Source organism: Acanthaster planci, linkage group LG14 (assembly GCF_054643075.1).
Source record: "Acanthaster planci isolate LZ-2023a linkage group LG14, COTS_SCS, whole genome shotgun sequence".
Taxonomy (NCBI): domain Eukaryota; kingdom Metazoa; phylum Echinodermata; class Asteroidea; order Valvatida; family Acanthasteridae; genus Acanthaster; species Acanthaster planci.
The window spans coordinates 14,780,359-14,807,607 of NC_141790.1; the positions used below are offsets into that span (position 1 = coordinate 14,780,359).

At 42.4% G+C, this 27,249-nt stretch overlaps 4 protein-coding genes across 6 annotated transcripts in view; 3 read left to right on the forward strand and 1 right to left on the reverse strand.

Annotated features, from left to right (window-relative positions):
- LOC110977957 (F-box-like/WD repeat-containing protein TBL1XR1) overlaps positions 1-11,859 on the forward strand; it is a 35,164-nt gene extending 23,305 nt beyond the window's left edge. For all 3 annotated transcript variants that reach the window (XM_022232505.2, XM_087145851.1, XM_022232506.2), the window contains exons 10-13: positions 6,260-6,372; positions 6,660-6,825; positions 7,435-7,536; positions 7,921-11,859. In XM_022232505.2, the coding sequence (XP_022088197.1) occupies positions 6,260-6,372; positions 6,660-6,825; positions 7,435-7,536; positions 7,921-7,947 (408 nt within the window). In that variant the 3' untranslated portion in view covers positions 7,948-11,859. The remainder of the gene's footprint in view (positions 1-6,259; positions 6,373-6,659; positions 6,826-7,434; positions 7,537-7,920) is intronic.
- Positions 11,860-12,145: 286 nt separating this feature from the next.
- rnf7 (ring finger protein 7) lies at positions 12,146-14,480 on the reverse strand. The gene is made up of 3 exons (XM_022232510.2): positions 14,125-14,480; positions 13,965-14,012; positions 12,146-13,468 (listed from the first exon to the last, which is right to left on the reverse strand). Exons 1-3 carry the CDS (start codon positions 14,312-14,314, stop codon positions 13,350-13,352), a joined length of 357 nt encoding a protein of 118 aa, XP_022088202.1. The 5' UTR covers positions 14,315-14,480; the 3' UTR covers positions 12,146-13,349.
- Positions 14,481-15,668: 1,188 nt separating this feature from the next.
- On the forward strand, positions 15,669-21,301 carry nme7 (NME/NM23 family member 7). The gene is made up of 9 exons (XM_022232508.2): positions 15,669-15,848; positions 17,509-17,616; positions 17,847-18,013; positions 18,412-18,452; positions 18,623-18,743; positions 18,967-19,121; positions 19,237-19,389; positions 19,647-19,780; positions 19,933-21,301. Exons 1-9 carry the CDS (start codon positions 15,846-15,848, stop codon positions 20,179-20,181), a joined length of 1,131 nt encoding a protein of 376 aa, XP_022088200.2. The 5' UTR covers positions 15,669-15,845; the 3' UTR covers positions 20,182-21,301.
- Positions 21,302-22,046: 745 nt separating this feature from the next.
- LOC110977959 (heparan-sulfate 6-O-sulfotransferase 3-B-like) lies at positions 22,047-27,086 on the forward strand. The gene is made up of 3 exons (XM_022232509.2): positions 22,047-22,237; positions 22,868-23,458; positions 24,085-27,086. The coding sequence occupies exons 2-3, from the start codon at positions 23,007-23,009 to the stop codon at positions 24,680-24,682; spliced, it is 1,050 nt and encodes a 349-aa protein (XP_022088201.1). The 5' UTR covers positions 22,047-22,237; positions 22,868-23,006; the 3' UTR covers positions 24,683-27,086.
- Positions 27,087-27,249: the final 163 nt, after the last annotated feature.

A 27,249-nucleotide genomic window follows, 5' to 3' on the forward strand; every position in this document is an offset into this window, starting at 1 on the left:
CGAGATATCCTCTAAAGTGATACAACCGTGAATGTCCAATGCCGTAGAATTCATTGACTGCCGTTTTCCGGCACAGTAATACTGGGATTCCTACCCTTGTCTCCTTTTTTTTTTTTCCCCCTGGGGTATGTTCTCCCTTGATAGTCCATTGCAAAGGTGTCTGTCATATTTACACCAGTCAGGAAGAAGAAATCATGCATGATACTTTGACATTCCTCTTTTTTTTTTAGTGGGTCGAGTGAATGAGCGGATGCAGAGTTCAGTGCGCAGTATTTAGCTGCCAGCTGTCCCTGATTTGAAGTGATCCGTTGCATCTTTTCTCCTCAGCTGAGAACGGAAATTCCATGCTTCTAGTAACTGAATTGGAACATTTTGCCCACCGTGTCAAAAAAAAGAACGAGAGAAGCCCCACGAGATTCTAACGAAAATTGTCAGGATCACGCGGCAAGCAGAACTTGACTCCTCGCATCAACATGAATCTGATGTGAAGTCATACAGGAAGGCAAGAAATACAGCACCACACTGCCTTGACCTCCTTGACATTGCTGAACTAGGATCTTACACTCCCCAGTTCCCTAATCAGATTTCTGCAATTACCACAACGCTGCGGTTACAGTGAGAGAAAACAAGAAAAGGAATGAAAATCATGACATTGCCAATTCAAGATGGCCGCCTACATGCTACAGCAGAGTCATTCTCAGCCCAGCGTTTTTGTTTGACACCAGCTTTTCCCAATGTATTTGTCAAAGGGGAGGGGGGACTTTTTGTGATGAACTTTGGCAGCAGTTGAATTCTGTCCTTTGTGGAAAGCTAAACACTCACTCATGTCGCTTGCAGGCATGCAGGCTACCCCTTGGTCGATTTTGGCTGTCTCCATTGAGTGGACTATGTGAGCAGTGTCAAGGGAGTGCATGAACAGCAGTGTCAGGATTTGTTCAGGGCTTCCCTATACCTTGGCCTGAGCCTAATCTTTAGGGAGGGGTAGAGGGGATGTTGGGGGGGGAGGGCTCTGCACAAATCTCCAAAGCGCACACAGTGTTTCGGTCATTCCACAGAGGATGTGAGTGGGTACCAGTGTTTCCCATACGTTGGCTTCTAAAGTTCATGACTCATGCTGTGAGCAGTTCCTGAAGGCATGGCTAGGCTTGTAATGTTAACTAGTTAACAACATTTGCCGAGCTGTTTGAGTTTTGAGGTTGCACATGTCAGCCCAACAGTTCCATGACACGTTACTCACTGTGGTCTGCTCCATAAAAATGGTGGAGACGAGGCCCTGGGGACGCTGCAGTGCCGCATTTCTTTGTAACCCTTGGCCTTTGCTCGGCCTTGGACTGGGATGTTTTTAGCCTTGTTTTAATGTTGGAGTTTCCGCTGTCAGCGGATTGCCGCGTGAGGAATGTCGCATTCTTATGAACAGTTTGCATGCCGTTTGAATGGTCAGGAAGACCTAATCAGCGCACCCCTCCGTCCCCTATTTGAAAAGACCATTGATTACCTCACACGGAAACGTGGAAATAGAAGGAAAAAACCAGCCATCAGTACTCAACCATCACTGCATTGTACTGGGAGAGAGATCTTACTAGAATATCTGTATGGGACGTAGTTTTGAAATTCTGTGTGCCGTTTAATTCAGCTCAGCCGAGTAAAGAGAACCTTGAAAACTCAACCTACAGTTTCAGTCAGGCGCACTCACAGGCTACAGTAAATGTTGGAGTGACAAGCCCAACCAAGTTTCAAAAGGAAACGGACTTAATTCCGTTTCTGTGCAAGATGAACCATTCGCTGTGATCTGTGATATGTATGTGAGACAGCAGCGATCTGGTCAGGCCGGAGGAAAGTTCAGACAGATGAAATGACAAGTCTTTTGTACTAAATCCCATGAGCTGGTGGAGCACGGGTGTTGGGAAGGGGATGGCCTTGTGCCAGCTTTTCAGTGGGTGTATCCCTTGCCTGCTACAAAACCTCTAATCTGTTGGATCATAGGGATATTTCACATACAGTCACCTCTCATTATTAAGAACACTGTTATAACAAAATACTGTTGTAAAGAACAAATTCTGAGAATCCCACTTTCTTGAATTCTTATGTTTTTCTTTGTTTTTCCACTCCTCTTATCACAAAGTTCAGGTTATAACAAAGTAATTTATCTGGTCCCTGCAACTTTGTTATAACGAGAGTCGACTGTAGTTAACATTGCTCCGTGATATGGCACAGTTGGTCATGAGTATTGATGTGATAGGGATCAGACAGTGCTTAGACACAGGAAATAAAGGTAACGGATCGATAATGAAGTCAAGGTACTTGACCGTACGTGGGTCTGTGGGAGGTATAATACGATGTCATCCGTGCTGGCAGCTGCTTATCAGGAAAAACCACTCTTCTCAGTCTAAGACTAGATTACATTCATATAATGCAGACCAGGTTGGATTGGGGGGATGAATTCTACGAAACATTCCTGTGTCACTGCAAGTTGCAACGCGTAAAGGTATCCGCACACAAGAACTGTATCAGCAGGAGTACAGTGAAATGTCGCATATCAGTGAAGGGCGTTGCCAGTTCTGCACGCCCACTTATATCATGATTATAGACATCACAGTGTGTGTCATGTCTCCGTGTTCTAATTTTCAGATTTTGTGTATAGACAGCCTTGCTTTTTTTTCCCCATGTCTTTCCCTTGCGCCTTACCTCTGTCACCTGCTGCGTCTTCCATTCTACTGTAATCCCCCTTCCCTTTCCTAAAGGTTCCCCCCCCCACTACATGCACAGCTGCCTGGTGAGGTTTCCTGTGTCTTGGAGTTGGGGTAGGAAACACTTCCGAGCCAGTCATTGGCTCAATTGCCCGCTGAGCTTTGAAGTCCGGAAGTGAATGACAGACACGGTTGGGCCTGCAAGAGCCTACACGTACATCATGCCACTCGCCCTGTTTCAGTGTACGCAGTGTTGCAGAGAAATCTAAGGCCGTGTCCAAAACGGGCTCCCAGGGCTACAGCTAGGTCTATTGTCTACGCGTCTCCATGCATTTCCAACGGAGCGGAGACCTAGACCTAGCTCTAGACAAGAGATTCGGAGGCAGCCTCAGTTTGTTGAAGCTGGTACATAGCAGTTGTTTCCGTTTCAGATTTTGCACCTTTTCTTGGTGTAAAGAACCAACCTTCTTTGATTAGGTACGTGCACTTTTAATAATAGGAATGTATGAAGACAGCCAAGACATCAGTTATGAGTTTGGAATAAGTTAAGAATGTGCGTTCACGTGTAGATTGTTGCGGCCGTATTTTTGCTGAAAGAATACCAGGTGTGGAGTCCTCTTCTCAAAGCACCCTCTATTGGTCGCAACCAAATGTGATCACGTGACCATGTGCAGTCACCTACTACTTACATGTAGCTCTGTATTCCAGCAAAGTTCACCCAGACCCTTGAATTAACATCTGATTTCAACTCGGCTTTCAGTTGGAAAGGTACCAAAATTTATTCTGCTGGAGCTGAGGAGTTGTCTTGCCCCTCCCTCCCTCCCTCTTGCCCAAAGCCCAGAGACAACCCCCCCCCAGGATGTCAATCTCATGAGTGCAGGCCCTGTTTCTTCAGTGTCTATCAGTGGAACTTGTTAGTTGGCCAGTTGGCGTTTCCTTCCTCGTGGCTCGGCTCGATAATCGTCCCGGCAGGGGGTGAAGAATCTTTGCATGTTGAGAAGCAAGAACCTGTTTGCTGCTTCTGTGACCTACATTCAACCCATTTCACCAGACTGTGATAATATACAGCAAGCATACGGATATATTGTCATGGTATCCTGAACATGTAAATGTCAAATGTCTTGAAATATGTCTTTGCATTACCCTGCCTCTTTGTACCATTTGGGGATCACTCGTCAAACTATTTCCCTGTGAAATCCACTAAAAATTCTTGTTTGCTTTTAAATGTGAACCTTTAAAAAGTAGTGACAAAATCAACAAAATGTTCTTGGTCTTCAATTATACTTCTCTAATCAAAACGTTTGTTTGTATCAAATCGTTTCCCCTTAGAAAAGACAGTTGACTTCATTTCAGTAAAGGCAGCTGGCCTCAGAAGTAGAGAGCTCGGTCAAAACTCCAAACTTCAGTGTTTCAAATGGAATCAAAGGAGAGTAAAATCCTCCTGCATTTGCTCGTAAATTTCTTCTTGGCATGGGATGAAACGATGACATCTGCATGACGCCATACACATCCTACACGCTAATCATGCAGACTACCAGAAGCCCTTGCTGTGCACAACCGAAAAAGTCAATTTGGGCTTTAATGGGATCCAACATCCTCACTTAACGGAGCCACCTCGGAAGTCAAGGTCGGAAAGTTCATGCCACCTCCCTTGAACCAGCTTCAGCTTCTCCCTCCCCCTCCCGTAAAGCATCGCTGATCGGTCGTAAGATCGCAACATGCATTACCTGCTGTGATCATTGAGGTCTATCTGTATGTTAGGCGTACTTTAAAACGTAGCTGTGATGTGATGCTTACCTGCAGTTGAATGGATGACTTCTGCTTTCCAGCCTGAGAATGTGAGATTTGGTCATCAGAGAAAGTCATGGGCATGGTTTCAGCATTCCTCAAAATAACACAATAGCTGTCAGAGGTTAGGGCCTGTTCTACCTGATTCAGGTCTGGCCGAAGTGCATTTTTTTCATATATTCCGAGCAGAATGTAGGATTGGGGGTTGATTAGTTTGATACTGTGTTGTCTTCCATCCAGTACCATACTGTGTATTCACTCCTAGCCCCTTCCAAATTTGCCAAAATCTAGCACTCGTTTTTACCAGATGTGGTGGGAATTCGTAGTCTGGTTCCTTGGCTCTTGATGCATGTCAGCCCTACAGTTAAAGCATGGGTTACATGTAGGCTGGCTATACTGCCCTCACGTACTGTTTCCCTTCCAAATTTCTGTCACTGAAGAAAGTCCCAAGTTTTCCAGGAAGTATCCCTCTGGACGCCAGCCAGCTTTGATTACCCCCATGGGGACCCCATCCTCTGGCAAAAATATGGCCTTCCTGTTTGAAAGGTCAAGCGTGTAGAAAAAAAAGGCTTTATCACACACCGTCCTTTTCTTATAGGCGCATTAGATCAATTAACTAATATCTTGATCTGCACTGTCGCGTGAAAGGGCTTCCTCTGTCAGCATTTTCTGATGTGAGCTTGCTTCAGTTTCGTGCAATTTTTGGCATCTCCTCTCAAAACTGCTCTTGCAGAAGATTTTTTGGAAATTGTTTCCTTACGTAAAATCCCTCTTTAGAGCCATCCCTGCTTGAAACCTTGAACTTTTTTTTTTCTTTTTGAGAGGAATCTATCGTCAAATGAAAGGGTTGGGATTTTAATTATATGCTGAGATGTGTAAGGTTTCATGTGCTCTTGATTCTTTGGTACAAGGTCTTATCTTGGTTGCCACAGTTCCGGACTTTTTCCTGTTAGTATGGTCCACTGTCATACAGAACATGTGCAAGTGATTGCAACAATGCTTTTCACACTTGGCACCAACTGTATGTTATTGCATTCATTTTGTACATTCCCCAAACCTATTTTGCACATATTCTTTAATGGCCTGTGAGTTGTACTGATGCATACGTATGTGCCAGTGTTTATGTGCATTTCTGAGACATTTTCCTTTTTGTGGCTATTGTCGCAGAGATTGATCCCTCGATCAAAACAACTCCCTAGACAACCGAGATTCCCGCAGTGTTGCACATCAATCAATTTCAGGCACGCCATCTGCCCGCCCGTCCCTCGGGTACCAGCGCCCTCAGATTGTCTTGTCAAGTGCAGCAGACAAGATACCCAAACCGAGGGATGTTTGTTTGGCGTTTGCGCAGGTCGCGGTTAGTAGCCAGCCTGCTGCATCGGCCCACAACGTGGATCCACAAGACTGCCAGGAGCTGTCTCAGTCTGCCGTGGATTGTAATATCAGATCGAGCAGTGCTCTGGAATAATTTTCAGCTTCCCCCCCTGCTGTCACTCGTTCTATTTTTAGGAGCGCCATTGCCACTTTGTTTCCTCCACCCTGCTTGAATCTGCATTAAACTGTTTGGCTTGCTGTCGTGACTCAGTGACTGACTCCTTGTCTACCTCTTGGTGGCAGCACGGTATATCTGCAGTGGCAGAAAACGAGTCTTTCTGTGAAACCAACATTAAGAATAGAGTGGTTTTTAAGGCAACACTTCTTTTGACAACAGACACTTTAGTTTTGGTAGGGGTTGGGCACAAGAAGTTGAGATTTGTTTAACAAAAGTTTTTTTTAAATTTCAGATCTGGTCAATGAAGCAGGAATGCTGTGTACATGACTTACAAGCCCATAATAAAGAAATCTACACCATCAAATGGAGTCCACACAACCCCAACACACCACTCATGCTAGCCAGGTGAGTTAGCTCTAACGCTCGAATTACTCACTCCAAACATCAGGACCGGTTTAACCTAAGAGTAGTGTTACAGTCAACTCTCGTCTTAACAAGGTTATTGAGACCAGACAAATTTAATCAGGACTTTGTTATAAAAGGAGTAAATAAAGAAAACACAAGAATTCAAGAAATTGGAAGACTAAGAATTCTTTGTTTCTGAGTGAAGGGATCTTCCTAGCATGTTGTTGCCCCTTCCATTTACCTATACTTTTTGGTAGAGCTCTTTGATTTTTTGTCCGTCCCCGCAGTGCGTCGTTTGACTCGACAGTGCGGCTGTGGGACGTGGACAGGGGCATCTGCATACACACGCTCACCAAGCACCAAGAGCCGGTCTACAGTGTCGCCTTCAGCCCTGACGGCAAGTACCTTGCCAGCGGGTCCTTTGATAAATGCGTCCACATATGGTCCACTCAGGTAAGCCAGGACACCCGTCGTTTCCCCAAGACATGCTGTCAAACTGTTGTCTTAACTGATATCCAAAGAAGTAGATATACCTGCTTGATGCCTGTTTGTTTTTAAGTTTCCAGAGGTCCAGAAAGCAGTCATAATGTACTGGTATCCAAGTGAATCTAGTATGCTTTAAAGTAGCATAATTCTGGGATACACAAGGCTGTGTTAACATCCACCTAGGATTTTTCCCCTAGGTCTCAGAGGTGTTTGTAAATCAAACTTTACACATTGACCAAATTAACCCTAACCCCCCAAGGGTTGCTGGCCCTAACCTTCCCCCTGCACACAAAGTTTTGTGCACAGAGGCTGTTGGACTTTGTCTTTCTGAGGTATGCCAAACCCAATGCAAAAGCCAGCTGTTATGGGCCTACCAGACCTATCCCCACAGAATTAAACACTTTACTACTGTTTAATTCTGTGTGGTTGGGGAAGGTTAGGGTTTAAAAAGAAAAGAAACTTGCTGTTAGAGGGGTCTCTGACTTTGGCCTCTCTGCTTCTTGTCTTCTAGATGCTTGCATTTGTTTCCTTGGAGTAATTAACTCTCCCCAGTCTTCTTTTTCTTTATTTGGACAGACGGGCTCACTTGTACATAGTTATAGAGGGACGGGGGGCATCTTTGAAGTTTGTTGGAACTCAAGAGGAGATAAGGTTGGAGCGAGTGCATCGGACGGTTCAGTAAGTCAAATCCCATCAAGTTACTGTTTTCTTTTATCCTTGTTGCATTTGTGGCTTAACCTTTTCAGAAAACTTTACCAGAAGTCATTTTGATGTGGTATTTGAGGACGTGGAGCCCAGTCACGGTAGTCGTGACATCAACTTCTGTTCAGTAACTGCAGTAGGGCCACATAGTCCAGGGACGGCATTAACATGGCTCATGTGACAACTGATCTCACACACAGTAGTGATTGATCAGTGAGTTCTCTTAGAATTGAAATGGGCTTCTGTCCCTTGTATCCATCAATCATGAGTCATGCGTCCTTTAAGGACATGTTTCCCTTAATCTGCTGAGTAATACATTGCTGTATTATTTCTTCTCTCGTTTTTGTCGTTTTCCTCCAGGTGTGTGTTTTGGATTTGCGGAAATGATGCAAACCTCTGCTGACCAAAAAAAGGGGGAAAGATTTTTTGTACCAGGATTGTGTAAAATATAAAAAGAACCAAAAACAAGTTCTTAGAAACTGGACAAAATACCGATCGGGATTGATGAAAAGCTGAACATTTAAGAGAAGGACAGTACAAAAATGATTGCTACCAGGTCCAAAGACTGAGCCGTTAACCTCGTGAGAGGCAGCGTGCGGCTGACTGGGCCACGTGCCCCTGGCATTGGTGCGGTGGGTTGTGATGTCATAGTGCGACATCAGAGGGAAGACACTGGTGAGAGGGTATGGAGGCGTTCACCACTGCCCTAGATGGTTCCTGCTGCCTGCCGAGGCTGTCTGCCAGCCATCCTGTGAACGTGTGTCAGACCCCACGACAAACGGTACGGGGCTGGCGCACATAACAGATCCCCCTCCCCGAGGAGTTGACTCAGAGTGAACATCTTGCGTCTGAGATTGAAACATCTCTTTTGTGCCCCGGTGCAGTGGGCACCACCTGCAACACTCAACATTACACCAAGCTACCAAGTGTGTCATTGAAGCAGTCAAATCAGGCATGTCATTGCAGACTTTGTACTTGCCGGCAAAGCTCCTTGCGTCTCTACATGCTCTGGGTGGGAAAAAAGGTCAAGTTTAGAGCGTGCTTGGGGATATCTCAAGGAGTGTCGTTCAGCAGTCAGTAGTGGAATCAAAAGTTCCTCAGTTGTACGTACCTCGGATATCGCCTTTGTTGGTTCATGCGCAAAGGGGATGCAGCCGGTAGAGTCGTGCATGCCAAGTCAGGTCATGCCAGCATCTAGCACCAGTAGCCCTCAGGGGCACATCCTTGCCGAGATGGATGGGGATGTCGTTCAGAAACCTTGGGGGTAGGGTTGAGGGGGGGGAATAGTCTGTACAGTCGTCTACGGAGACTCAGGGAAGTTTTTTTCTACTGCAAAATACGAAATGCTCTTGCGGTGACCTTCAAAGCCAGCTGTCAAAGCAACTGACAGAATTATTTGTTAATTCTTTGTAAACAAGTGGTTATTATAAACTCTCCCCTTTTCTGGTCTAATGTTAAGCTAAGGCTTTTTTAAGGGGTGGCTGGGTGGCAGGGTGGGTGGTCGAAGAACAACTGTGGCTTTCTCTGGCACAGCTTACTTTGGGAGCTATTTGTCAAATTAAAAAAACCAGGGCTTTGGGATAGACGTCAGTGTTGGTTGGATTCCTCATGGACGGAATTGTAAGGGGGCAAAGTAGAAAAGCTTGGAGCATTTTAGTGATCAGATCCCTGTACTAATTGCAAAGTACATGTGTACCTAGTGCCCATATAGAGTACCAAAGCCTGATGTCATTTGCCCCGGGAAGCGTAGTGTGAGCAAGTGGAGCACGCACATGTTGGTCCACTCGCTGGGTCTGGCAGTAATGCCTATTACATAATTGTGTGCGTGGCGTATGCACTTCGGTACTCTATTAACGGGGTGGCTCCTGCCGATTGTTCTCTGTCCTGTAAGTCAGTAACAATTTACTGAGACCCGGTGCATGTCCTTTGTTGAGCCAGTGAGTAGTAGGATGAGCGTAATTGCAACACTGTTGGGAGCGAAGGGGTCAAAGTTGACTGGAACATGCCGACCTCCAGACCAAGAAAAACCACTGGGCCTGTGCTCTGCAGACACCGAACTCACTTAGCTGGAACAGCTGAAAGAAAATTGTACAAAATAGAAGTCCTCTTACAAACACACTTTCTCTTTTGAATCTTCTTCCCCACCACATGTTCATTTGGTGGAGTCCGACTTCATGTAAATGGCAGGTGTTTGGTCACGCTATTCTGTTGGATGGTTTCCGAACTGAACTAAATCTCAGGCGTCGTGTTTGCAATTTCAGGTCCTTAACTTAGCGTCTGCAGCTCAAGATGAACCCGTTTTTTGGCCAAAGGAAAAAAGGGAATCCCGTGTTGTGAGTCCAAGTTGAGAAAATGTGAGCATCATGTAATTGAAAATCAAATTGAAATGACTGGAAAAAGTTCAAGTTGAAACCAGAGGGAGAGAAAAGGCCACAAATTCTGGTTCTGTCAAATTCTTTTCCCCATTTGAGTGAAGTAGACTTTGAAGTCAGCTGATCTAGAGCAACCGGCAGACCAATGAGATATATTGTTAATGAGTGGAGTCACTGCAAACGAATGGGCGATCAGTAAAGAGTATATTTAATTGGTTCTGCCTACCATACATAATTGCATGGCCTAGTAAGCACTGTAGCTAAGTACAGTGGTCCGTGACATAAGGTGTTGGTTTTTTTTTTTTTAGAAGTGTCTGACTGGTGAGACTGTTACATCTCTCTACCTACCAACCATTTGTTGCCTTACATATTTCCGTCTCTTTTTTGTACAGTTTGTATTTTTGTTTGTACATTGTTTGCTTTGCACCTGAACGTATCCCTCTTCTGTGAGATGGAAGGAAACCTCACCTTGTGTTTCTGATGTTTGTGAACTTGGTATGTGGAAAGTCCTCGCTTTGTGATTTTTGTCCATTTTTCGAGGATGCCCAAAGTTATAGCATGATAGTCCCTAGGTGGGATGGCTTCCAATCTACTCTTTGCATCAGTAATACATGCCCCCCTTCCTGAATGTACATCCAAATGACCCTGATCACCAGGGAATTTGTCAAGGTAAACACATTTTTTTTCTTGTGAAGATTTGTATCTCGAGGGGAAAAAAAAGAGCATGCCATGACCTCAGATTCTAGTGCTTATGAGTCACAAAACTGTAACCGGTCTGTATATTTTGTTTCCGTGGTTTACAGTTTGTGTTGGTGTTTCCACTCATTCTGTACATTGATCGATCTAATTCGTGACATCACATGGCCAAAATAAGGAGTTAATTACATTTTAAATGCGACAACAGTGAAGCCCTGTTGCTCTTCCAATATTTTATCTTTCTTCGGGTCCCACATTCTGGTATTTTCTCTTTCGTATCTTTATCGTTTCTTGACTTTCGTTTCATGCAAATGCACACAGCTGTAAGTGGTGGGACATTTTCCCCAATGTTGCAAGGCAAGCTTACAATAGGCCAGCCCTCGTCACATGTCAAAGTGAACTTTGGACTCCATTAAACAGCCCTCCTTGTCAGAGTTTTATTGACAAAATTGGCCCCAAGTTCCATTTTCTCTTTAATATCCCACTGGTCAAGGATCTCATTTAACATTGATGATTGATAGGCAGTGTGGCCCACAGGAGTACCACATGAACTTTGAAGTGTATGATATATACCCCTAATATATAGAAGTATATAAATGATATATACCCTTAAAAAAAGTTTTATTCCATAAAAAGTCCTTCAGATTGTGCTGTTCAGCTGTAATACGTTGCTTCTGTCATGAAGTGGATATTCCTGTATTGCTTAACTAAACTCAAGCTTTCCAAGTGTGCTAAGTTAATGGTTTGTATCTTGAGTGTGTCTACCCTGTGTTTTTCTGCTCATCACAGAGACCCCCATCATGTATAACTCTCATTGATCAAAGCAGAGAAAGAAGTCGGTATAAAAATCAGGCCAATGCCTTGATGTAGGACCTAGCTTGCCCCGACTTGGTTTACGCTTCCTCCAGACAACTAGACTGTCAGAACAACTGCATGTACACATGTATCACGTCCAGAATTGATTTGGCGAGGGCAGCTAGTGAGAACCCTTCTGCCCAAGGCAACTTGCAGTCATCCCCCCTCCCCCCCCAGTATTGGCTGAATGGATCGTGGATAGGGAGCTTTTCATTGGATTAATCACTGTGGATTGGTCATTTGTCTCACGTGGTCATGTTTCTCTACTACGGTTTGTATAAAACTTTCGTCTGGTGCCACTCACTCGAAATGTGTAGTGCTGACTTTTAAGAGAAAAAAAAAAATAATAAAAACCAAAAAAGAATACTGGGTGAGACCCGTGTTTTGTCAACTTTGTCCATTTTTTATGCGTAATAGTAGTGGTTTATACCCCCCAAAATTATACCCCCAAAAAGGAGAAATTGAGAACTCGTATGCAAGAGTATGTGAAACTTGCCAGTTTTTGAAGGTGGCAAGTTCAGGAATAAGTACATGTATTTCAAATTTCATTTACAACTGTATTTTTATATGGCGCATATTTGCACTTGGAGTATTGAACTAAAATGTCCAGAATGGAATATGCGTTGTTTTCTGAACAGTGAAAGCTACCATAAGCAGCACAGTTGTGTTTACGATAAATTCACTCTGTTTATTAACATTTTTTAACAGATACACAAAAGATGTAACTCGACTATGTCATTGTTGAAGAAAGTTATCAATTTTTTTTTTTTTAAAGTTTGCTCTGGCAGTATGCCATTCTTCAACTTTTAAAATCCAGATGCACATGAAATAAAGTCATACATTTGAGTTGAAGTTCCCACCAGAGCCATCAGCAATGGGCACAATCAAACAGATGTTCATTTTAAAAGTTTAGAGCCATTTCTTTCAACCTTGGCTTCGTCTAAACTTGGGCATGAACTAAGTCTAGACTTCAAAGATTCCAGATCAACATGGGCTAAGCTTTTTGTGGAGGAATATCCAATTACATGTATATGAAATTGGTACGAGGCCAAAAGGTGAGCATCTTTTCTTTTTAGTCTTCAACTGGTTGCGAAGCCACAGAAGGAAACACTCGAGTTGAGCTGTGTGGAAAGATGAAGGTCCGATATCCAACTGGGGGCATTTTGACTAATGCAGTAATCCCTACACAGAAAACGGAAATTCTCATGCATTTGCGAAGGCAAATAAATATGTCAATACACTTTACAACTTCCGTCGCACCTGGAAAAATCTTCAGTTCCTATAATACGTCCATATGAAGCTCTTGCGGATGCATTTTCAAATTTCTTTGTCAAACAATGAGCATGCTGATTGTATCTTAAAAGGGCAGGTTACAGGCCTGCCGTATTTCAGCTTCAAACAAGGAAAACGTGCTGTACAAGAATGATCAAAGGGAAATCTTGCTGCACGAGTGGTATCGCTGTGGGTTGACACTGGCCAAAAATTTTTTTTTAAAATCTGAAACTCATCTTTCCATTTTGCAACAAAAGGCGGAGCATCAGTCAAAGGTGAGTACAATGGAAGTGTATTTGTATATATACACTGAGGTTAAAATACATGAACAGATGATTCGTGTTTAAAGACGTCGGGCTTGTAATCCAGGAACATCAGAGCTAGCGGCAAGTCCACTCTTGAAAATTTCATCATGGCCAGATGGATGCAGCAAAGTGTGACCCGTCTGGCATCCTGATGGCATCCCCATCCTGTAGGTGTTCTTATACAGCCTGTACTAAAGACGGGTCCCCCATGAAAAAGTGGATGACATATCTCCAGTTGGTCTCTCCTTCTGCCCTTGGTCTCTCCTGTCGGTGAACTCCCGAGTAAGACCTACTTTCCTATTCTCTGCACCATCCATTCTTGTTGGCACAGTGGACATCTGTTGTTCTGCTTGACCCACAAGGACATGCAGCAATTATGGAATGAGTGGTTACATTCACCCCACACAACTGTGAAAGAAAAAGACAAATGTACATGCAAGATTCACTTTAGAATTCTTTGCAATTAAACATATTTGGTTTTCTTAGTTCAACATTCATAGCAAAGCCAAATCATAATTTGCTTTTCAATATCCGTTAACAATGATTATCAACTTTAAAACACTTTAAGATTAAAATGTGTCCACAGAAGTGTTTCTTGTGTTATTTGCCAATTTGTGAAGAAAGAAGCAAACGTAAGAAACATAATGTGCAGAATAAGCCAATTTCCCATTCCGTCGCAATGTTGATTATAGCGTCCCAGTGGAATGAAAAGAACAAAGCTAGAGGAAGAAATTTTCTGCAATAACAATTACGCGCAGCAATTCCCCAACCGTTATGCAACGTTCTTGTCATGAATTTGTTCCTCTCCATCATTTCCATTAAATCTTCTGAGCATGCCCACATGAAACGTGAGAAAGGCTTACTGAGACAGAACTTCTTGCGAGTCAATTTGATGAATTCTTACCAACACATTCTTCTTGTTTGCTTTCTGTCTGGCAGCGTAAACAAGCATCTGAAATGTAGGACGAATAAAGACTCCATATCAATTCATGAAGAAATATCATCAAGCTGAAAACTCCTCAGTGGGGGGATGGTAACTTTAAAAAGTGATTTCGACTGCTTACCCATAACTTGCACCCTACATATTGCACACGTATCGCAGTCCACGTCCCAACTCCACATAGCTACAATGTTCCATTTCTTCAATGTAAACGGTTTGACTTCCGTCTCCTGCTTCGTCGTTTCCAAAGGACCAGACTTGCCGTTCGCCGTTGAACACGTTTCGTCCTTCATTATCACCTCTGAATCAGACATTTCTGTCTCCAAGAAAACTGGCGAAAGGTTTTACGTTGTTATTCCACTCTTAAATATCACAGAAAACAATAAAATCTGTCCTTTATTCACAAACGCCAACCTTCCGATTTTATAATGCGATCACGGAGCCTGAGGAAGAATTGTCGGAAAATACTAGTGCAAGTAGTCAGATCCCCTATGTCCATATCTCTTTAAAAGCATTATAGACGTCTGGGTTTATGTGAAATTAGCATACCATGACCTTGTGACCCTGAGTTCATTAGAGACATTGATCAATCGATTAAAGACAACCTTCGCTTCGAAGGTTGAGCGCTGACGGTGTTTAAAAAAAAAAACCTGGTCAAACAAACAAATTAGCTTGTCACATCTCTGTGATCATCTGTTCATGTCTAACTTCTAAACCCCTTCTCAGTTTTATTTAACAGAACATGACAGAGAACTCCATAAACTAAGATTGCTACCGTCCCGGCCACGGCATACCAGCCCGGCGCTGAATTATGAAAGTAGTTTTATTTTACAATGTTGAATGTACCACTTTTCTAAATTTCACCTTTGGATACAAAGCAACATGGTCATCGCAAGGGGGGCGAGTGCTTTTCCTTAGAAAAGGGGGAAGTGAACAAAATGAGAAAAAAAAAGAAAGGGGCTGAATTTGTAAAAAAAAAACAAAAACAAAAAACCTTTCCTACATAGCTTTTAAAGGGAAATGGGTGAGAAAACAAGTTTGGACAAATATTCGTTCGAACAAAAAGCAAAATCATTCGAACGATTTTTTTTTGTTTGAACGAATTTTTTTTCGTTCGACCGAACATTTTTTTCTCCAAGTTTTTTCTCACCCATGTCCCTATGAACTCCGTACTTCCCACTGTTAAAGTTTTAAAATAAGTTGTTGCTGATAATGAGTGCTTCCCCCACCCCCGGAAAAAATTCCGGCTACGCCCACGATGTACAACAAAAAAATCCCGTTCATTTTTTTTCACCAAGGAAGACTTTCTTGTCTTACCTTTACCTTCATAGGCTTTTTTTAAATGTCTATTTTGAATTGATGTCCATTTTTCAGATTTATTGTGAAAACTTTCACCTAACTTTGTATTGCGCCCTCTTCCGAAGTTTTTTTTATGCAATTCCATCAGCCCATCCGTTTGAGGGCGCTCTCCTAAGCTGTAGCGGTTTTAAAAATCTATTTATTTAAAACAATAATTAAAAATTTATTAAACATTTCATTCTTGGATACCTTTAAATGAGAGAAAAAGAAATACAAGATATCTACTCTTTTAAAAATTTAGTTTAAAATTCTATTATATATTTTTAATTAGAAAATGACCATCTTATGTTGTTAAAAATAAATAAGTAAATAAAATAAGTTGCTTGACAACCGGTCGGAAGCGAGAGGGAAGAAACTATCGACTGCTAGATTTGTTTCTGCTTTGTGCGTACAACTTAAGTTATATTATAGGCCCTATATGCAACAGTATCGATTCAAGCAGATTCACATTGTTTATTACTGAACAGTTAAATAAACGTTTTGAAAATGGTAAGTTTGTCACTGTAGAAATACATTTGTAATCAAGTTCTCTCATGCAGGCTAGGACTGCGTCAATATACTCGGAGCAAGTTCCTCGGGAGCTAGTTTCTCATCGGGGAAAGTCCCACCATAGGCCCAGCACAGCATGAAAAATGATGAAAGTTGCAGACCGGGCCTGGGCGAATAACGTATTCAGCGTTTCAGCTTAACATTTCCTAGTGCACTTTTTAGGCCGTTCAGTCATGTGTTAATATTCTGGGATAAAGAAAGCTTGTGAATGAGTTTGTTTCAGGGCTTAGGCGCTAGCCTCCTCGTTTGAAATTAATTTGGGAGTTAGTTTTGCTTCATCACGTTCATGCATTTTTCTGTTTCAGTGCCAGGGTGTTTTCAAAAGAAAGATGTGAATAAAGATGAAGAAAGGCACAATGAATAATGATGTGTTTTACTTTCAATGAGGCCTGTTTTGTTGATTGAAGGCATACAAAAGTTATCTTGAACATGAAATATGCAAAGAATGTTTTACAAATACAAATACTATTGCGACTGATAGAAGGCTGTCACATTAAGTATCTGATTATAGGTCTATGTCTATCTAATCCTAAACACGGACTGTATATTTGGGGACCCCACAGTTTTTTGCAGTGTTGTAGTCTAGTACTTTTTTTGATTAAAGAGTACTGCCAAGTACTTAATTTCCAAGTACCTGAAAGTCTGACTACATCCCTAGTCCAGGACCCAAGATGCCTGTCTCAGTGCTGCAATCCGTTATTGCATGCAGTGTGCCTTTACAAGGTCATACACAGTGACAGTACCCCCTCTGGCTACTGTGTCTGGTAATGGTTCGTGTCGCGGAATAAATAGTCTTGGAACCAAGACTAGGAATACACAGCGTTTCGCATTCGTAATTGGCTGAGGCGATGAATGTGTAGACCCTGTGTTTGTTGGACCATACCGAGTATCGGTCTGTGAGGATCAATTTTCTTGTATCGTTGTATTTCAATGGCCATTACTGGATTTAAATGATATTTTCATCGACTACTGTTATTCCGAGTATTTTGCAGCCCGAGTACAAGAACTGTTGTTCGAGTACAAGTACTTTGAGTACAAGTAAGACACAAGTGGTCTGTAGACGGTACTCGAGTAGTACTGGAGTTCGAGTACCAAGTAAAAGTACTTCAACACTTTGTTTTTTCATTTTAATCTGGTAAAACTGGTCAACCCCCCCAAAAGGCAATGCTTTCTTTATTGTGCTGACCCTATTTTTTAGAAATTTCAAATTGTAAATTGTGAGAAAATATGACTTTCTTACTGATAAACTAGCCATGCAAGTTTAAAACCACAGTGTTTCATGTGTTAAAACACTCACAGTTTCCCCTTATAATTTCCCTCAAAACTCAAAACCCTGGCCTCTTTTCACAACATCAACCCTACAGTTATTTAGCATGATGTCATAATCATCTCCCAAGGTGAATCCAAAAGTTGAAATATCAGTCTCCCTTCTGTTATAGGAATGGGGTCCCAAATATACAATCCCACTAAAACCACTCAGTATGCTGTTAAATTTGAACTGGTCAAATTATTTTGGGAAATAATTGGTTGAAATTTATCAACTCGGTATTTAAGTTATTCTGAAAGTATTGTTGGCTTCACGTCTTGCATACATTTTCAGTCACAACCTGAGAGATTTGCTTTCATCGCTGAATGGTATGATGAGAATGCTGCCATCATACGATCCTATCAGCTTCTCTTCTATACATCGGACAACACAGTAGAAATGGTAAGACCATTCACTTGTGATGTTAGTGAGTTTGGAAGCACAAGATAAAGAAAATTCGGAAATTGAAAACAGAAATTCAACTTTTCAGAAGTAAGATCAAATTTTTTTTTTGGTGCCATTTATGTATTTGGTTTTGATCATGTTAAAGTCAGCGCTGTTTTAGTAGACCTAAAGACACTCAGTATTTCGTACTCGTAAGAAAATTGAAATATTTTCTTTTAATTTCTCAGTATGACATCAAGAACAGACGGATATTCCTGAAGCGTTCCAAGGTGGACAACGTGAGATTTGAAGACCTGTATATCGGGGGCACCATCAACGTTCACTCCAGACAGCTGAACCTGGTGGAGTATGCAGATGAATTCACCAAGAAACAGCTCAGCTCAAAGAAAGAGAAGTGAGTTTCATGCTTTTTTTGTTCAGAAGTTCTGCAGTATATGCAGGAGTCGAAATTAACCTTTTTTTTTCCTGGTAGCCAGCAGGATCAGTACTTCAAAATTTTACTGGTCCTGCTGAAAGTTTGGGGGTCCCATACCAGAATCACACATGCAACCACTTGGGCAATCCTTGTTAGGGCGCAGGCCGTGACAAATTGGTTTTTGTTTTAAATTGCCCGATCGAGCAGGCCGTGTCATAAATTTGTTTGCCCAAATCGCACCAGTTACTTCAAGGAGTAAGATTTGTTTTACCCTCTTGTGTCAAATGTTTCAATAGTTCACGTAAAAACAGGCTTTGAGATACAATACCAATTAGGAAATTCTCAAAATGTCTTCCTCATTTTCTCTGTTTCATCAGAACTCTTGCAATGATCAAGCCGGATGCTGTGTCTAAATTTGGTAAGTTTGAAACGGTGACATTGTTTCCTTTGCTTTCTGAATGTATGAATGGTCTCCATAATTTTAACATTCTTTCGTATTCATAAGCTTGTACCGTGACCCGTATTTACTTTTTCGTAGCTTTGATGCACCAAAGTTACTGAACAGTTGGGCTGTCTGTTTGTTTGTAGGTGCCATCATTGATATGATTTATGCGGGTGGGTTTCTCATCGCTAATGCCAAGATGACCCAGATGACCCGGCAAGACGCGGAGGAGTTCTACCAGGAGCATGTACAGAGGCCATTCTTTGAGTGAGTAGAAAGAATCTCGGCTCATTCGATGTCCCGTCTGGAAGAGGAGACTAACTATATGTCTCTGACTTTATTCCAGATTTGCTGATGATAGCTGGTCTCAGTCTTGGAACAAATTAAAAATGTTTACATTGCATCACTGTTGTGCTTTTGTCCTAGGCAGAATCATTGATTTTTTATTTTTATTTGACCGTTCTTGGATTTTTTCTTTCTCCTTTTCCAGCAAACTGGTGCGGTTTATGGCCAGCGGCCCCATCGTGGTCATGGAGCTGATGGGAAACAACGCAGTCACAGAGTGGCGCAGGCTGCTTGGCCCGACGGACAGCAGCATGGCACGCAGTGAGGCGCCAAACAGCGTCCGAGCCAAGTTTGGCACAGGTAGCGTCAGCAAGTCGGTGCTTAGCAAGAGTTTCTAGCCAGTCAAACAAACGTGTCTCTGACACAGTGTCCAATGGCGATTTATTTCTTTACGTGTATATGCTTCCCAATTCAGATCAGACCATGAATGCATGCCATGGTTCAGACGCAGTTCAGACTGGCCAGCGAGAAACAAATTTCTTCTTTGGTGCTGATAGGAAGTGGAAGAACACAGCTAAGCTCTCGGGCACTACATGCTGTGTGATCAAGCCCAGTGCCATCTTGGAAGGTGAGCACATTTGATAACAATTTGGGATACCTCAGATGAAGTTGGGGGATTTTTCCCTAAATTAACTAAGAATCGCTAGGCTGAGGAGGATAAAAGTCACTTCAGACGCCTTTTTCTCCTTTTCCTGAATATAGCAAATCACCAGATCAGGTCTCTTTTCTGATGTCTTCACTAGCCAGCAATGTAGATTAAACCTCCATTTGCTTCCATAAACCATTTCTTTGTTCGTGATGACGTTTTCCTTCTCTTGTCTTCAGGTAAGGCAGGCAAGATCATGATGGCCATTGTGGAGGCGGGTTTTGAAGTCTCCGCCCTCCAGATGTTCCACATGGAGAAAGCCAACGCAGAGGAGTTTTTCGAGGTCTACAAGGGTGTCGTGAACGAATATGGCGTAAGTTTCCGTCTGACTGAGGGTACCATTTTTGAGTTTGCAGACTTTCGTTGATCCAATGAACAATTAGAAAAAGTTACAAAAGGGAAACTTTCACGTGATTTATTGTATTATGATTCAAAGATACGGCAAATTTGTGGTTTCCTTTGTAGGACATGGTGCAAGAGCTGTGTTCTGGCCCCTGCTTTGCACTGGAGATCACTGGTAAAGGGGAGCAGACAGCTGAAGCTTTCCGTGAGTTCGTAGGTCCGGCCGATCCTGAGATTGCCCGTAACCTCAGGCCCAAGACCCTGCGAGCCATCTTCGGCCACAATAAAATCAAGAATGCCGTTCACTGCACCGACCTCCCGGAAGACTGCCCGCTAGAGGTGGCATATTTCTTCCAGATATTGGCCAACTAGGGCCTTCATTTCGAACCCCAGACCTCTGCGGAGGGCATACCAGAGGTTCGTCTCTCATACTCCCTAGGCATAACCTGTGCAGTCACTAGAACTTGATTCTGCTAGCGTCCAAAATGGCAGTGACAGAAGAGAGTGTGTGCAAATATGATATCTAAACATCAGTTTTACTGGTTGGGTGTGAGTGGAGAAACTTCTCTGTGGCTGTCGAGATGCTCCCTGATATGTCTGTGCGTGATGTAGGTTTTCAAGGCAGGGGAATGTCGTTTCTTCCTGTATTCAGCCTGCTCGTCAGTGATCAGTATTTGGAAGTCATCTTATGTCACATGACCGGCGTTAATTCTTCTTAGCAAAGCAGAAATCATTTTGTAGCCACATGCGTCATGGGTAACAAGTATTAAGCTGGAATTAAGCGTTGCAAGTTGAAAAATATTTCATTAAAAAAAAATTCCTCAGTTTCTAAACATTTGCTTTTTGACAGAATGGAATGTCTAAAAATGTCTGAAGTCAAAATGCCTTCATAGCGTCCAAAAATATCAGGGTCCTTCTGGCCAAGAACTTTCCACAGGCATGGTAACAAAGTTCCAGAAGTCAAAAATGTTCCAGTCAGCTGTCAGGGTAATATGCACCGACACCTTCACAGAGGTGTATTGCTGTATTACCCGAGGCCAGGCACGTGTATCATGCCACATAATGTGAGTTTCAAAGTTGTAGCTGGCTCTGAGCTGTGAACAAGTGTTTGCTCTCCTTTTTCTCTGACCTGAAATGTACATGCATAAGTTTTGGACAAGTACAAGATATGTTACCTATTTAATATTGAAAAAAACTTTGTGATCGAGTGTCTGTGTCCTGCCTCCCCAATACACAAGTTAGGCCCCTCTACCCTCCTCCAAGTTATGATGTTGTCATCTCTAGGTTGGAATAAGCGTTATTTAAGCAGTGATTACATCAAACCCAGTGATAAGAAAGCTGTCATCAGTCACAAACTTTTGAAAATCTCTTTCAACATTGTACAGTTTTGCTTGGAATCCCAAATATTCTTTCCTATCTTCCAGCAAAAAAGTGTAAATAAAGGTTTCTGGTTCTCTCTCTCCGGCAATAAAAGCATATGTGAGAAAGAGTTCGATGGTGTTTAGTATAGACGTTCATTGCTGTTTTTGGTTGTAGAAACATCCGGTTCATGCCACTATATCTGTTCTAAAATCAAGTTGGTTTTGTTCCAGTTTTGGTTACATTTCACACTAAGAGTTTACTTTTTGCTTTTAAGAATTACCTAGAGGGAGTTTTAGTTGGGTCAGTTACTGAGCTTTAGAGTGATAATACTCTACTGGGAGAATGCGATATCCAAAAGAAAATGTTCGGGAAAATACTTTTCTACTAGAGGCAATATTCATGATTTTCCGAGTTCTTTCTTTTATACTGAATGGCATTTCCCTTTTATTGCAAACATTTTACTATTAAGTTATTTTTAGTTGTAAGGAAATCCTGAAAATTCTTCACATCCCTTCTTAATTTTCTTGCTCATCACAAAAAGTGTGTGTGTGGGGGGGGGAGGTTTCAACAGCCCCTCCCCCCACAGGGTGGGGGATATATACCCCCACCCCCGGGATTTACGCCCATGTCTAAATGTTGAAGGGCAAAAAGTGATGTTATCTGACTCTGAACCTCCATCAGGAAACATCACACCAACCTGACGTTAAGTTTGGGACGTGGAGCTAGACGTGTCTTCGGTAGCTTATTTACAAGCACTAAACAATTTAAACAGTTCGGCTCTAAGAGTTGCATGTGATGTTTGACCAAATTCAACAAAATTAGATGGGAGATGTTAATTTCGGCTATTCATCTAATGATGAATAGCCGAAATAGCTCGCTAGAGGGCGACATTTAGATTCACAACTGCCAAGAAATTTTCGTACAAGGACATGTGTTGGATGTTTTCCTTCCTGCATCATGTTGATATACGCAGCGGCCCAGGACCAGGATTGTAAATGATGTGCTGGCGATAGCCTAGTGTTCTTCATTGACGTCGTAGGCCTAATCCATAAGTATCAACGAAACGGTAAGTGCGTGCGTGTTGCGAGGGATAACGGTCGTGATTGTACCCAGATATTAATACTAGCACGCAAGCATGATCATTATGATTAGGTCCTAGCCCCACAAAAAGGGCTGTCGAAATGTAGTAGTGGCTCTCTTTTACAATCTGTCTCCTGTGGTGGCGACAGATAAGAGACATATTGTAAAAGAGAGCCACTACAGCCCTATTTGTGGGGCTAGATTAGGTCCTAGCCTATTAGTACATGTACTTGTGCTTGTGAATATTAAATGAGTGCTCTTCCAATTTAATTGCTTTCTTCAATTAGGGCCTAGTCGTGTTCTTTACCTTATTGCACGATGAAGTTGCAATTTTGGCAGGAATTTAGACTTAACATACCATTTCAGAAACATAAGAAATCCCAGAACTGTGGGATGTGGGAGCGGAGCGGACGTCAGACCCCGCATTTCTGGGGGTAGATCAGTGACAAAGGCCTCACCTTGAAGGCTCTTTGGTCAAAATATAGTGACTTTTCATTTAAACGCTTGGTGTGAAAAAGTGGCATCAGGATGCTCCCCTCTCTTTGCCCGAAACAATTCCTTCCAGTGACCGATTCAACTTTCATGTGATCTAAAAACTTCATATTCATCTCCACAGGATGCATACATACCTGTAGATGGACTCCTATACCGTGGGATACTTCGACCCCAAACAGACGAGATGAAATGGCACCGACTCAAACACTCAAGCTTGAGCCTTGAGAGCCCTTGATTTTAGCTTTGTACAGCAGCTGAAAATGGCAAATTACTACGTCATCGGATTGTCAACGGTAATAATATTAACTATACTTTGTATGTTATATGACTCGTTTGATATGGATATGTACCGGTGTGCGGACATCAAACAGCCATCTGCCACATCAACAGGCATCACCAGATTGTTAACTTCCAGGGGTTCGACCTTCAACATGACAGGCAACGACGTCCTCGTCTGCCTGCACATTCAGAAGACAGGGGGGTCCTCGTTCGGCCGGCACCTCGTGCATGACCTGGACTTGAAAAAGCCGTGCCAGTGCAAGAAGGGTGTGAAGACTTGCCAGTGCCTTCGGCCGGGCAGTGACAGGGAGCCGTGGCTCTTCAGCGAGTTCTCCATGGGCTGGTCGTGCGGTTTGCATGCCGACTGGACAGAACTGACGCACTGTGTCCCCAGCATGCTGGATAAGTACGAGGGCGAGAAAAAGAAGAGGAGGTAGGTTGTCGCACTTGGCTGTCGCCACAATGATCGTTATTCATGTTCATTTTACTGCAAGGAACATCATCAGTGTTTCTAAGCTCAGCCTGCTAAATTTGTTTCAAGTGGATCACACACAAAAAAATGATACATGTAATTTGTCTTGGTTCAGTGCACATCTAATCTGATATGTGGGAAGTCAGGCCGAAACCTCAGATGTATGTTAATGTTCATATAGAGGTCTCCTGGACTGTTTTGCGATGAATTCTTTTCAACACCTTCATGGCGGGATTATTTTGATGGCGACTGCTGGGCTGTGGTATGCCCTGAATGGAGGGCTTAGTCCATCAGCAGGCCCCATTGAACCAGCAGCTGCATGGTGAATAGACTGTACGTGTGGTATGCACTAATCCTCATACAGTGGTGCCGTAGTAGCAGTCCTCCGTAGCGAAGGGGTTAAATTAAATTACAATAAAGATAAATTTTGAAAGAAAGATGCACTTTTTTGTAAGCCCCGGTTATGATCAGTAACTCTGTTGCTCTCATCAGAGCTACATTACTTGTAGTAACGTACATTTTGGGACATACTGTCCTATCAATGCTACCCTATCAGCTTGCCTGTCATGTCTCTCCTCCTCTACCAGGTATTTTTACTTAACCATTCTGCGGGATCCGCTGAGCCGATACCTCAGCGAGTGGCGACATGTCCAGCGGGGAGCCACCTGGAAAACCTCCATGCACATGTGCGACGGCCGCGTCCCGTCCTCCGAGGAGCTCCCCAGTTGCTACCTGGGGATTGACTGGACGGGCGTGACCCTGAAGGAATTTTTGGGCTGCCGCTACAACCTGGCCAACAACCGCCAGACGCGGATGCTGGCTGATCTCACGGCGGTGGGCTGCTACAACCTGTCTCAGCTTTCGGATGCCGAACGTAGGGCCGGCATGCTTGAGAGCGCCAAACGCAACCTCAAGCGTTTGGCCTTTTTTGGCATCCTGGAGTATCAGAAGGAGACGCAGCAGCTATTTGAGGCCACCTTTGGCTTGAAGTTCCAGAAGGACTTTGTCCAGTTTGACGCCACCAAGGGCACGGCTGCCCAGACCATCCTGACGGAAGAGCAAAAGGCGGGGGTCCACAAGGCCAACGCCGAAGATTTCCTCCTGTACGATTATGCCAAAAAGCTGTTCTTGGATCGTGTCGCAGCATTGAACCAAAATCGCAAAAGGAGAACTCCGTTGACTTGAACTGCACAGATTCTGAAACTTTGTAAACTTACTGCCAAATTCAGAGCAACAAAAGCCAAAATGTGTAAAAAAAAAACAAAAGGCAAAGAAGATATGCATTCAGAATGAGTTGCGAATGATATGTGATCAGTCACATGACAGATGTTTAAGTAATCTTAATAACAATAACATAAAACAAACTTGAAATGGTAATCTTTGTCAGAAATTCTCCTTTGTTGTGGTTTCTTTTCCATTTTGTTCAATATTTCGGCTTGGCTCCCATTACAGTTATGCGTGTACACGTATTTGTCTTTGGGGGAGTTTATGATCACTTATTTATGAGAACCTGTCGACTTCTAAAAACTTGGTCAGTAGTCCTGTAGCTTTGATGATAGTGTTCTATTTTTTCATTATGTAGTATTGTAAAAATCTATGTACAGTGTAATCGTTTTTCTGCTTTTGCTACGTTGACCTTTCACCTTTAAGTGAGCATGTTCAGATGCATAGATGCATCTGATTTGCAATATACAGCTCTGGTTTTTTCCCAAGAATACAGGTCTGCCAGTAATGGATTAACATGGACTGGAATTTAATCTCTGTATATTTACTACCTCAGATTTTGAGTGTCAGATGAGTGAATGTGATTTGAAGCCAACTCAATTTGAAGGTTTTGTGAGATTTTGAAGGATTTCCCAGGCATGAAAGCAAGACTGTGGAATTTTCGAGGAATTGACTTGAAAAACAAGCCAATTTGGGGCATTATAGAATGGTCAAGGTGCACAGGAGCATCACCACGCCATTGTATTGGAAGATTATCAGCTGAGCATCTCAGGGAGTGAAGATTTACGAACATTGGTAAAAAATTGATATGCATGTCTCTCGTCTTTCTCTTTGTTTCCTCGCCTGACCAGTACTCAGAGGCAATGATGAATCACTCGTTTTTCTTTAGAAATCAGCATTTTTTAGTCCATGAATAGGCCAGCTCTTGGAGAGAAAAAAGAGGAAAACTCAGGTTGTATGAGAATGCAGGCATGTACCTTGCGTGGTGACGCTGTATACAGTATGTGATGATATGCATACATGCGTATTTTAGCGTGCATCCTAATAAGCCACTTGCGAGTTAAATTTGAATAAAATCTGGTACACTGAGTTATCTGATTGCTCAGAAACGTAACAATTTGAATTCCCCAGACTAAAGACACTGTTGCTATACCTCGTGATTTGGGGCAAGCTTTTGCACAGCGACCACTATCTCTGGGATGGACTGATTCCTTTATGCCGTTCTTATCCGTTGAGAACAGTGTATTGTTGCAAGGCGTCTCTTATGTAACTAAGGAAAAGCTAGCCCCGAATCACGAGGTATAGCAACAGTGGTTTTAAGTATGGAGAATTCAATCTGTTATGTTCACGTGAATTTAAATAACTCAGTGTACCAGATTTTATTCAAATTTAACTCGCAAATGGCTTATTATGCAGGCACCAGTACCAAACTGAAGGCTGCAGTTGAAGTAGGCACTATATTGCGTGGACGCCATTGAAAGAATCCATCATTAAGCTGCATCTGAATCTCTTTTCTAGAGCTAGGTCCAGGTCTTCGCTCTGTTGGAAATGTGTGGAGACGTGCAGACAATAGACCTAGCCGTAGCTCTGGAAGCCCGTTTCGGACACAGCCTTAGCTGCAAAATGCCAAAATTGTTCTATTTCCTGGTGCTGCATGTATTATATTCTCCTCTTCAGATCACTTTGATGAAGATCAGAGCTTCTTGGGTGATTTTGAGTAGACCTTTTGTTCCATGTGTAAATGCTGGTTGCATTGCATTGTGGGATATTATACTGCAGGTGATAACACTAGTATTGTTTTGTTGTAGAAACAATACAATTTATGACTTTGAAACTTGTAAATTTGCGTCTAGAAGAACATGGCATTTTGTAGGCTTTTGAATGTCATCAGATATATCATAAAAATTATGCTGTTGGATAATTTCATGTAATTGTTTTATTTATAAAAAAGTTTTAATTGATGGCAATTAGTTGATGTTTGGCCATTTCGTCGCCCGACGCATGCTCACTGCCAAGACACCCAAATGTCAATCTCGTTCCCCTGGGTACGATTTTGCCCCGCCATGTTGGTTCCCATGTATTGTATAATTTAAATATCCCACTGTTTGGGATATTTAAATTAGGATTTCAGTCTATAAGCACGCAGTTGACTTCACGTTATGTATATTCATCCTGAATAGTCAGTCAGCAAGAAATTAACATTTCACGTTGGTTTCTGTATGGCAGAAACAGACTTCCCTTTGTAACAATTTACAAAATGTAAATAGAATTCTTTTCCTGTGAATTTAATGTGGAATTATTTCAATTTTGCAGAAAAACCCAGAATTTTCTGAAAAGAAATAAAATGGAATTATAACCCCTTGCAGATTGTCACCAAACCCAGATTTCTTTTCATCAAATGCAAGACTAACCCCTTGTAAATTTAATTTTTTCATATTTGAATTTTTTTTTTTAATTCACATTTTTCTCAAAATTAACAAAAATACAAGACTGACCCCTTGCAGATCATAATTTTTAAGCAAAAATTA